Below are 12,002 nucleotides of genomic sequence, written 5' to 3'. Positions count from 1 at the left end.
ATTTGAAATTCAACTATTCGTACCCCGCCGAGGGTTGAGAAGAACTCATATATGCGTTCCCCGTAAAATATTGAATATATCCGGAACGCAAGATTAGGTAACCCGATGGCGAATTAAACCATGGGGGACTACCGTTCCGCACGCGTACAACCCGTGATAAATTAACTGACAACCTATTCGTCACAGTGGAATTCTTGCACGATGAATCAATCTAACCCATCGTATCAAAGAGTATAGCCAAATAAAGGGGTCAAAGGTACCTCTCAAAATCAACATTCAACTTGTTACGAGTAACTGCATGAAAAGTTCTACAGAAAACTTCTACTTTCCTACACTGTAACGCGTATTTATAATACACATCAACTTGAGAGTATATACACAACGGTGAATTTAATAAATTTAATCCAAAACTTATTTTTATAATAAAGAAGGAATCTACTGTTGGATGAACGACTACATCGCCATCTACGGCAGCGCGCCCAAGTTTGTCGAGAAATAGTTCGTTGTCTTCGACACCAGACGACGACTCATGCGTATTTTGCTGTGTCATCTGGTATCGAAAAAAACAAACTATTTTTCGACAAACTTGGACATTTTGCCGTAGATGGCACCCCAAGTATATGCGTATTATTAATATAAAAATTAATATATTATTCATCAATTTAATTTATTTCGAGAAATCGAATATATAGACTGTGATATAATTTCTAATTTTAAATAGATTGAGTCAAGTTTCAGACAATGGAAAACATTCAATTGAATGCACCAAACATTCTTCACTTCGAGAATAAATTTCGCGATATTATTTATGAAATTCAAGAACAGACGGTAAGATCGTATACCTCGTCTATGATATTATATTATGAAGAAAATCTGAATTTCTGCAAAAGAAATATGTTAGTAGTAAACTTGGGAATTATATTTTTTAGAAAGAATTGGACAAATTAGAAAAGAAACATTTTCTAATATGCGAGGAGCTTTGCTCGAAAGAATCACTTTTACAGAACGAACGAAGAATATCGCATGATCTGCGAGCTCGTTTAAAATTAGCAGTGGACACGATTAACCGATTAGAAGAAGAGAAAATCCGCGATAAAATTAATTATTCAAATGTATTAATTAACTACGACAGCGTGATCAAAGAACGCGACGTTTTAGTGAAGGAAACGCTTTCGAGTAAAACGGAAGCCGCTACATTTAAAATGAAAATAGAATGTTTAGAGAACACGCTAGGGCGAGAAATACGTAAAAAAGAGGAACTAGAAAAGGCATTGATTAAATTGAAAAATGACAATGAAAAAATTATCGCAAATATTGACATGTAAGAAAATATACGTATTTACACTCGCCAGATTAGAAATACTGGTTACAGTGTCCACTTTACATATTAGAATGCAAATATCTCTGAAATGTTTGATTACTTAAAATCATATTTTCGATCGATACTACCTAATTTTAACGTAATAGAAGAGCATTTGATAGAGTACATTTCAATGCTTAGTATTATTAATTAAATCTCATTTTACGATCAACCTGTAATCACTATACTTTTATAACTATTTCTGTCTTTTATCGTTTTAGGAATATTGCTAAAATATCAAAGGAACAGAAATGTTTGCTAGAAAACAGTAGATCTATAATTTGTTTAAACAAACGGCTGCAAACGTTTGGTCTCTGTTCTTATGCGATACATGAACAAAATCGAACAGAAATAAAGAATTTACGACACAAGCTAATTTCATGCTCAACAAACAAATTGAAATCATTATCTACTAATGATAAACTACATCCGGAAATAGAAACCTTATTATTCAAGGTACGCTTACACCGCAATCGATTAAGTAATTAAATCGTCGTTATAGTATTTATACTATTTATTCTATTTCAGTTAAAAGAAATGTCAATGGAATTAAAATCTAAGACGCAAAATTCCACAGCAATTGAAGAAAATTTAAACAAAATTTTCCAAGAGTTGTCTCATAAATACGATACTACCAAGTAACTATTCGTTGCTTTTTCAATTTGTTCGTTTGTTACTTAGCTACCAATATTGCATACATTTAATCGAATAGTTAATCGAAAAAATCTCGATTTGTTTTGAAGCGTTTCATTTAAAAAAACTTGTTTTACATGTATTCTTACAGTCCAAGACTATGCGAGAAATTTGTATTAAACATAATAATAATAAGACATTAATGGAATTATAATATTCGTTACAACTGACAGTAACGTTGTTGAAGATAAGGATGAAAAACGATACTAAAAATAATAATTGATCGTCTAAAATTAAGGACAGACGGGTTTCGACAATAAAAGTAAACGAATAGGATTAATATAAAATGTATTATAATAATCGTATATTTAAGTATAAGTGGAAACAGATCGGAATCCCTTTTTCTTGTATAAAAAAAAAGGAGAAGCCTCTGTTTCCTCGAAAAACTATTACAACAAGCGTTTCAAACGAAGACAAATTCCGTGTTCCACCTTTTTTTTAATTACTTCAACAATAAAAAGAAAGAGAAATGAAATAAAATCGAAAGTTTTCTCTTTGAGACCGGAAATTGCGCTAATTAATTAATGAATTAATTAATGAAGATTCCCCTTCGATTCGGTGAAAAAGCTAACTTGACAGCGTGTGTATGCGCGCGCGCGCGCGAGCACGAGCGCGTGTATATACATATACGCATACATATATATGTATACATACAGATGTATATATATATAAGTATATTTACTTATATATTTATATATAAAAAATGACCGCCCATTGTTTACCTATCCGTACCCCCTTCTTTATATAAACAGATAGCTGAAACTACTTAAAAAAAGAAAAAATTTCTCATTCATGAAAGAAATTTTCTCCTCTTCGGTTCGTTTAAATAAGGTTAATGCAAATATATGTTAAAAATCGATCGTATCCCTTGATTATTTGAAAAATGGAGGAGAAACTTTGTAGCGTGTACTACAAAATAAATATCTTTTGTCTTTTTTAATATGCTTTCAATTTTAATCTCTTTGAAGATATGTTGAATAATTTATATAAATATTATGTAAATAAAAACAGTATTTTCAAATATTTTTATTGCTCTCGCAAATGCTCAACTTGTACGTTAACATTTATTACTTTATTCTTGTTTTACCCTACTTTAGTCGTTTTGTAAATAAAATAAATTTACAACAACGTAATGCAACTATACATTCTGCTAAATAAAAAAAAAAAGAATTGCACAAAGCTTATTGGATATGCAATTTTCAATATACATACAATACTAATTTTATCAAACTTCTAAATTATTCGTTGATCATGTTATTAATTGAAATTATCCTCCTCAATTATGAATTCTATTAGTTGTTACATTTATTTAACCACAGACAAATTGTTCAGTTAATTGCATCCCGGGTTCAATTTGTTATATTATCTTCATTATCGGAAATTAGTAAAGGGGTAAGATTACAGTCGTATCTTCGGATTTACGTTTTCCACTCGCTTTAACATCGTTAGAAAATTATCAAAAATTATCACAATCCGCGATCGTTTCCTTTAATCTTTAAATATGTTTTTCTTAAGAGAGTAAGGTGAGTTTCTCCTCCAGGATAAAAGAGCTCCTATGATTAATCAGTAAAAAAGAGAGACCGGTAGCGTCGGAGGGAAACGAAGGTGGCTGTCAAGGAGTAAAATCACAGAAGGACTCGCATCGTGAAGCGAGCGAAGGAGACCGACGGTAAAGAGTAGAGGGTGACGGTTGAGGTTGCGTCGACCGAAGGGTCAGAGTATAGAGCATCGTGCTAGCCAACTTGGTGGCTTCCTCTGTGGCTCAGATGCTTTCAGCTGATGTCCGCCTCCCTTCGGGGGATTTGACGCTTCCTGTACCAAAGTATTTTCATTATTAAACATTTTTTTTCTTTTTCACACAACATATCTACGAACAAACACGACAATCAATATTGAAAATAGTCCAGCAAACTTTGCTGCAAGATAAAGAAAAATATAAACAGAGTGTTCAGCCACCCCTGGAAAAATTTTTATTGAGACGAAAATCAAGAACACTAATTTGTTAACGGAGTACAGTTTTGACATAAAAGCAATATTGATTGTTAAAAACAAATGAATGCATATTAAAAGCAATGTTCGTCGTGTTCGCTATATATGTTTATACATTTATAGATGTATAGGTGCATGAGCTACTAACATAGACATGATTACGTAAGACATGGCAGACAGAAAGTTATGACAGTATGTAATGTGTAGGCATTAAATACTATTTCAATGAATAAAAGTTAGAAATGCGCGGGATTAAAAATTACCTCCCCTAAACTTTGCATACCTCTAATAAAAGCATAACTGAGAAGAGACGAAATTTTTTTAATTCAAGTGTAATTACTGTTTACATTGAATAAATGTGACAAATTAATTAAGTAGAAGCTAAGCATGAACTATAACAATTAAAAATTACGGAACAATTTCATATAGCTTAATACATTATGAAACATCAATGATAAACAGTTAAATTGCAAGTGAACATGCAAAAAGAATACATAGAGTGGTAAAGAGTTACCTTCTGCCGATACCGACCCGCACCAAACACAGAGAAATAGACACAGGAAACAAAAAAGACAGTGGTTAATCAATATATAATTATATGCTATATTATATTATGTAATAATATATTGACTCTATGAGTAAATAAAAACAACGACTGTAATATTTCAATGTAAAAGCGCTAAACAAATTTATATCAATAAATGTTTCTTTTTACCATTTTATATATAAAGTGTTCTATAATTCTATCAACAGAAATATGTATTTTATTTTGAAAATCTTAAAATATATACATATACATTTTTTTTAAAATTTTTTATGAAAATACAATTTTATATATCTACCCTTTAACATATCCTATCAAGTATTACGCAGGCCACACCTATGGATCTGTAGTTACACATATCTAATCTAATAGATTACACCCCAATTGTTTACAGTCGATGATTTTATTTACACTGGCTATCAAAGAAGTGTGTGCAATGGAATATTATCTTACAAAGTATACTTTATATTATTAACACTTCTTACATGGAACAAAATGGATGTTTCTTCTAAAAGTTATAGGGTGTTTGCAACAAAAGAGACGAAAAAGATACAAAAAATAGGAGGGGAATGAAACATTTGTTGCAAAATTTATAATGTCAAATTATAAGTAACAATAAAACACAAAACGAGCATTCAACTTTAACATTAAAAAGAAAAATGGGAGTTCATTTTTTCCTTAACCACTACCACCACCAGAAGGCTATTAACAATATATAGTCTTTAATAATTTGTTAAATGCCACAATTTCAATTATTTGTATTCTATTATAATACGAATAAAAGTTTTCGATCTTTTCTTATTTAGCGTAGTACATCAAATATAAAAAAAAAAAAGTACTTACCAGTTTCTTCTCCATCTTGGCCTTAATATCTCGTGCTAGAGTGTAAAACGCCTCTTCAACATTAATGCTGGATTTAGCAGAAGTTTCCATAAATTTAATTCCATACTCGACTGCAAGTTGCTCTCCTCGTTCTCTCGAAACCTGCCGTTTCTCTGTAAGTTCACACTTATTGCCCAATAGCATTTTCTCAACATCCGCTGATGCATTTTCTTCAATGTTTCTAATCCAATTTTTTATATTCTCAAAGCTCTTCTCGTTAGTTGCATCATAAACTAACATTATTCCCATTGCACCGCGATAGTATGCTGTAGTTATTGTACGAAACCTTTCCTGACCTGCTGTATCCCTTTAAAATGTTGTGAAAAAATTATTGTACTAAAAGACTATATTATTAAAATGTTAAAAACTTGTTGAACAAAATATTTTATTTGATATCAGTGTTATCTGCTCTTTTGAATTTAATATTTAGATTGAAATATACATTACATACCATATTTGTAATTTTATTTTCTTGCCATCCAATTCTATTGTTCTGATTTTAAAATCAATTCCTGAAAATAATAAACAAGCGTATAACTTTGATACATGAGAAAGTAAAATAATGTATTCGCATAAATAAAAGGATAATCTTCTTATATGTACACATTTCCTATTATTGATGATTTCATATTAGTATTACATGTTTAAAAATATGAAAAAGGATAATAAAAGTTATTTTTGTAATGAACATCTACAATTATTAATATATGAATTTCAGATAATTTTTAAAAAGTTATAAGTTATAATGATTCACACTTCAATGATTCATAATTACAGATATTGTGCATAACAAGGATTAGGACAAAGCAACAGATAAATAAATATGCACACATGATATATGTATATATATTCCTACAGAGTATACCAAAAATCAAATTAAAAATATAAGTTAGTATATACCTACACAGTTGAGGTAAAAAAATAAACAGACAAAAAAGCAAGGACAAAAGAATGAACAACATAACACTACTTATTATTCTATTAAGGCTTTATATACTTTGCAATTAAACTTTATAGTTCAAATAAATAAACCGATGTGTATAAAATTATATTAATTATAATAAGAAAATAAATAAGTCAATATATATATTTTGACAATGCTATTAACACAATACATAAATATATATAATATTTATATTTCTATACACATGCAAGCAAAGAAATTTAGCAAAAGTATGAATAAATACAACTGATAACACACAGTGGTTTAAATATTATTCTACGTATGTGTTTAAATAAATTAAATATAATATTGTTTTGTAATTAGTTAAATAGTTGTAAATACGCAAATAACACGATACAACTATATCATTATAATGCATGAAATTTTACACCATCTTACATTAAATATTTTTACAGTTTAATATTCTATGAAAATTAATAAGTGTTTTCAGAAGATCGGATACAGTGAGAAATGTTTAAACTTCTCCTACATGAACAGAATCACAAAAAATCTAGTAACAGGTTGTATGCTTTTAAAAGCATACTATCGATGACTAAACCTTCATCCAAACATAAAACCTCATAGGTAATTTAAAACTTTTGTCAGGAAATTCTATTGTGATACTTAAGAGTACTTTTTTAAAACTCGCTAATCAAGAGTAAATAAATAAAAAAAAAAGAAAAAGGAGAAGGCAATAAAATGGTAGAAAAATGGAACAAAAAGGAGATAGTTACCAATAGTTGAGATGAAGGTCGTATTGAAAGCATCTTCAGAGAACCTGAAGAGAACGGACGTCTTGCCGACCCCTGAGTCACCAATCAGCAATAACTTGAACAAATAATCATACGTCTTCGCCATACCCTTTGTTTTCAGTCTCTCTCTCTCTTTTTCACGTGTTTCCGTTCACACTACTTTTATTCTTTTTTTTTATTCTCTGAGCCCTTCGGGCGACGATCTTTTCAAGTGATCGTGATCCTTGGAATTCCGATGAGGCACCCTTTAAACTTAAACGAGCACACTTCGTTTTGCGATTCTGTTTATCGAGATAAAATTTAGTTTACAGAAAGTTTAAGGGAAGGATTTCTGCTGGAATCTGTTCGGATAGGGCAAAACTCGCGTAATAGGACACGTAAAAACATCTGTCAGAAAAAGCGATGACAGCCATCGGTAAGTACAACTTTTTCTTTAGTGTTGTGGCCAGCCTTCTGACCGCACCACAGGTGATGCGCGCGTGTGTATACGCATACGCAACACGTGTGTCAAGATTAAGCTGCATCCTCACGCGAACAAACATTATGGCGCGTTAATAAAGTTGGACAAATTCAAATGAGTTTTTATTTAAATAAATATTAATATATTCATACCCAATGCCTCTGCTTTAAAAGAACTAACCGGCCTTGCAATGTATATAAGGTTCTGCGGTCTTGTTTTTTTTTTTACTGAATGCCTTTACGATTTAACTTCCACAAATGCATGGCCAATGCGCGAGTCTGGATAAATGCCTCCTTTTCTGAATGATTTCTCCATAAGTGACTTTCTTTTTTTAATTGAATTGTAAGGATCTGAACAGTTAAAAATTTTCCATTTTAATGTTTTGTCTAAATAATAATGCTCTGTTTCCATCACATTAAAGCGACTACACATGTTCCGATCAACCTGATAAGCACACCTGAACAGGTCGGCCAGATGCCCATTAAACATCTACACGTTCCAGCTTCCTTCGATTTTTTTAACGACAATGGCTTCATTAGAAGACCCTTCAACAATTGCAGGATTATTATTATTTTCTATTTCTATTTCAGATTTTAAAATGATAGGACACACCCCGATTTGTTGAATTTCTCAAAATCAATAATGTATTCAGATACTTTGAATAGACGTATGTAAACACTGCACCTTCCTTGGTGACATACAAGAAAACGGTCACTGTTTACACTGTTATCCGGCAAATATATCTGCTCACTCATAGAGATTAAAATATTCTTGTGCACATAAGGTGGTTCAATAAAAACAACATATCGATGTGCACGCACGTGCGTGTATTTATGAACCATTAGTAACAAACTTGACTTCATCTAAAAGAAAGAAAAGGATTCAAACAAAAATAATAAAGTATTAATTAATTCTAGGCGGAGGTGGTGGCTGTGGCCTACGGAAGTAAATTATTAAACTGAGCATGCCAGTGAGCATTCCTATGAGATATAAATCCCAGTTCTGGCCCAAGAGCTGGTCCCATTTATTCAGATGATCAACAAGGCTAAACTCTTGTAGGTAATCTAAACCAAAAAGGAAAGAGAGTTTGATAAGAGCCAGTGCCACAGGAATTTTGGCATCTGGACTGGCTTCTGCTGCAAGATCGTAACATCGTTTAGCTAAATGTCGGTCCCTTGCCAAACCCAAACCACGTTCGTGCATATATCCAAGATTAAACATTGCTTGCGCATTAGGTTGTTGCTCAGAAGCTGACCGATAATGACTAGCTGCAGCCTCATAGTCAACTTTCGTTCCTTTGCCATAATAATGTGCATCTCCTAGTTTTACCTATTATAATTAATAATTTGTAAATAATACCTTACAGGCTGACTTACTTCAAACGTACTTTGAAGCTCATTAAAAGAATGTTGGCAAAAGCCTCCTAATTTTTAGAATGTGATCAAATGTCTCGGTATATATCCATAAATAAATTGATATAAATTGATAAAGACTATTTTATTATAAATACCAAAGCAGCAGAGTATCCTTGTGAAGCAGCTCTGGCCCACAGAGCAAGTGCCCTAATCAATCCTTCCTCTTCTGACAATATTGTAGTTTCTCCTTTATCAAGTATAAATGCAGCATTACTCTGTGCAACATCATAGCCCATTTCTGCAAGGAGAGCAAAGTTGACGAAGGCCTCGTTGATTCGACCTTCTTTGTAATCTGTATGAGCAACCACTAGCTGATCACTCCATTTGCCTCTTTCAGCAACAGTTTTTAAAAGTTCAACAGCAGTTGTGCAACTACGCATCATGCCTGTGCCAGTAGCATGCATTTGTGCTAAGTTATAATATGCCAAAACATGACCAGATTGACTAGCCAAATTGAAGTACTTGTTCGCTAATTTGTAATCACGTTTTACACCTGTTCCACCTATTAAGTGATAGTTATTAATTAAACATACATAAAGTCATAAGTAATTTACTTTAAAGTGAAACTGACTTAATGTAAATAGTAATATTAATTTTGTATTCTTTGTAATCACATTTTATATAATTAATAGAAATAGAAGATAGGATAGCATACTGAAATACATGTTGCCAAGTTGAAGCTGTCCATCGACCCATCCCTGCTCTGCAGCTTGACTAAAGTATTTAAGAGCTTTTACAGTATCTCTTTCAACCCCTCTTCCATAAAGATACATAAGTCCCAAACCACTTTGTCCAACAGGATTTCCAAGCTCTGCAGCTTTTTTAAAATATTTGTATGCCATTTTATTATCCTGCTCCACTATGTCATTACCCTCTAAATAAATCTAGAAAACAGCAATGCATTATCAAATGTAAAATTAGCACTATATTAGAATTGAATTTATATAAATTCAATATTCATGGTACCTTTCCTAGATAGGCCATAGCAACGTGATTTCCAGCATCAGCAGCATGTTGAAAATAATGCATTGCTCTTACATGATCTAATGGAACACCTCTGCTACCCTGATAATGTAGCTGTCCCAAACCAACTTGAACCAGCATGTCTCCTTTCTTCGCTAGTAACTGATAATATTCTATCAAATCCTGATCAAGAATTCCTGAGTTGTATCCAAGATTTTCATGTTCATCTAGAAGTCTAACTCGTTGAACAACTAGCCCTCCGCTAAAAGAAACTTCTTCCGCAACCTTATTAGCAACTTTACGGTAAAAGTCTAAAGCTTTCTCGCAAGAAGCTGGTGTCGTGACGCCAGCCCAATAACGATAACCCAAAGCCATTTGTGCACGAGTATCCCCACCTAGAGCTGCTGCTGTATAATGAAGAAGTGCCTTGGCCTGTGAAGCATTTACTCCGCCTAATCCCGTTGCATACAAAAATCCCATGCCCTAGAAAACATTTGTGCATAAGTAACGAAGTTATAATAATTTATGTGAATAATTATAAGATTTATGCACCATATGAGCAGATGGTAACCCAGTTTCAGAAAGTTCTTTAAACGTTCGATAGGCAGCTGGAATGTCTTGACTAGATGTCCAGAAAGAAGTTGGACCAAATTGCATTCCTAGCAACTGAGCCCATGCCAACATAGATCTAGCTTCACGATGACCAAGAATTGCTGCAGACGTTAACAGTTCATAGGCTTCTGCTTTATTAGCTCTTGTAGTGTTCAAAAGTCGCTGAGCTTTTCTAAATATTTGCTCCGCTAAATATTAAAATAAAAATTGTTTCAATTACAGTGTAATGATATTAAAAACCATTTAGAAATTGTGTGCGAAATTACCCTCTTGTTGTTCCGGTGTAAGTGGTTCCTGAGTCTCTTCATTATAGAGTTCAAGTAACTCTTCTTCGTTCCATGCTTCAGGTTTTTCTTCCTCGATTCTTAAATTATTATTATTTGGTAAGTCTATATTCTTAGTCTGTGCTAACATCGACTTCATCCAAACATTTCTCATAACAGAACTTTCTTCTTTAGTTTTTGGTTCATTTTCTACTTCTTCTTTTCTTTTTGCAATTTTTTCGCTAAGATAAGGTTCAGATACTGGTACCATCTTTAAAATAGTATCATGTAAAACCTTTAGTTCTTGCAAATGTTCAAACCTATTCTCTTCCAAACTGACATCTCTTTCTGCTTCTTCATCAGAAGTCTCAGACCTTTTCTTGGAAACTTCAGGTTCGGACGAAGCAGACATAACCAGTAAGAGTAAAAGCAACTCCTTCCGTAGCTTCATTTTGTTGGTTGAATTCTTATTGTACTTCTACCAATGAACTAATCTTAATGCGAATGAAAAAAATTATATTTTAGCATTTTTCTTGTTTACATATTAAAAACTTTTATAGATAAAAATTAAACACTAAAAGAAACTAAACCTAACCCAGACCTAACCCCGATCGATGAACAGTCCGTTTGCTAGGAATATACCTAAATTGCTGCTGTAAAACCTTTTCCACAAACTACATCTTTCACTATATAAATCAAAATATCTATTTCATAAGTACAACAACAGTAAAACTTCACTTTAGAAAATATATTTGACATATCAACATTCTTTGTACACAATAATTACGAAGACATATTCTTTACGTACTATAACCTAAATTTTGATAAACAACATATAAGAAGGAAAAAATATTATTTCAAAGTAAAACAAATGTTTGATTTCTTACTTTTAGTTCGAACAGACTGGTGAGAACCTTCTCGAGTTCATTTTGTAGTATGTTTCTCGAAAATTCGACTTTTCATAGCAGAAAGACAAAGTTACGTCATTGAGACACGTCAACGCACATCTTCAGTTATTGCGCTACTGATTTCTCGTGATCATTTGTAAAGATAAGATTTTTCAGTCTAAATTAATACTATTTTATAATTTACTTCAACTATCGAATATCAGAACACATTGCATTTT

The 12,002-nt window shown here is 32.2% G+C and overlaps 2 protein-coding genes across 4 annotated transcripts; both read right to left on the bottom strand.

Moving 5' to 3' along the window:
- Window positions 1–2,792: 2,792 nt before the first annotated feature.
- On the bottom strand, window positions 2,793–7,633 carry LOC122402277 (ras-related protein Rab-8A-like). Of its 2 annotated transcripts, XM_043404924.1 has the most exons (5): window positions 7,146–7,633; window positions 5,920–5,980; window positions 5,430–5,775; window positions 4,557–4,559; window positions 2,793–3,865 (listed from the first exon to the last, which is right to left on the bottom strand). In XM_043404924.1, exons 1-5 carry the CDS (start codon window positions 7,267–7,269, stop codon window positions 3,767–3,769), a joined length of 633 nt encoding a protein of 210 aa, XP_043260859.1. In that variant the 5' UTR covers window positions 7,270–7,633; the 3' UTR covers window positions 2,793–3,766. The 2 variants fall into 2 exon arrangements, with proteins under 2 accessions (XP_043260859.1, XP_043260860.1); XM_043404925.1 differs by lacking the exon at window positions 4,557–4,559 and having other exon boundaries at window positions 7,146–7,628.
- Window positions 7,634–8,384: 751 nt separating this feature from the next.
- On the bottom strand, window positions 8,385–12,002 carry LOC122402199 (protein sel-1 homolog 1-like). 2 transcript variants are annotated; one of them, XM_043404798.1, is made up of 7 exons: window positions 11,764–12,002; window positions 10,880–11,370; window positions 10,554–10,801; window positions 10,005–10,484; window positions 9,694–9,922; window positions 9,134–9,540; window positions 8,386–8,952 (listed from the first exon to the last, which is right to left on the bottom strand). In XM_043404798.1, the coding sequence occupies exons 2-7, from the start codon at window positions 11,325–11,327 to the stop codon at window positions 8,527–8,529; spliced, it is 2,238 nt and encodes a 745-aa protein (XP_043260733.1). In that variant the 5' UTR covers window positions 11,328–11,370; window positions 11,764–12,002; the 3' UTR covers window positions 8,386–8,526. The 2 variants fall into 2 exon arrangements, with proteins under 2 accessions (XP_043260734.1, XP_043260733.1); XM_043404799.1 differs by lacking the exon at window positions 11,764–12,002 and having other exon boundaries at window positions 8,385–8,952.

Source organism: Colletes gigas, unplaced genomic scaffold, assembly GCF_013123115.1.
Source record: "Colletes gigas isolate AHSC1104 unplaced genomic scaffold, ASM1312311v1 Colletes_gigas_Sc00034, whole genome shotgun sequence".
NCBI lineage: Eukaryota > Metazoa > Arthropoda > Insecta > Hymenoptera > Colletidae > Colletes > Colletes gigas.
The sequence above is the reverse complement of the archived record's forward strand: the minus strand, read 5'-3'. Positions and strand labels throughout refer to the sequence as shown.

Excerpts from the sequence above, each read along its gene's own strand:
- LOC122402199 (XM_043404798.1), bottom strand. The coding sequence starts at position 11,327 with ATGAAGCTACGGAAGGAGTTGCTTTTACTCTTACTGGTTATGTCTGCT. Across the intron at positions 10,485-10,553 it reads GGTTACCATCTGCTCATATG|GGCATGGGATTTTTGTATGC; the intron begins GTGCATAAATCT and ends AATGTTTTCTAG. Across the intron at positions 8,953-9,133 it reads AAGGATACTCTGCTGCTTTG|GTAAAACTAGGAGATGCACA; the intron begins GTATTTATAATA and ends TAATTATAATAG.
- LOC122402277 (XM_043404924.1), bottom strand. The coding sequence starts at position 7,269 with ATGGCGAAGACGTATGATTATTTGTTCAAGTTATTGCTGATTGGTGAC. Across the intron at positions 5,981-7,145 it reads GACCTTCATCTCAACTATTG|GAATTGATTTTAAAATCAGA; the intron begins GTAACTATCTCC and ends TATTATTTTCAG. Across the intron at positions 5,776-5,919 it reads AAAATAAAATTACAAATATG|GGATACAGCAGGTCAGGAAA; the intron begins GTATGTAATGTA and ends AACATTTTAAAG.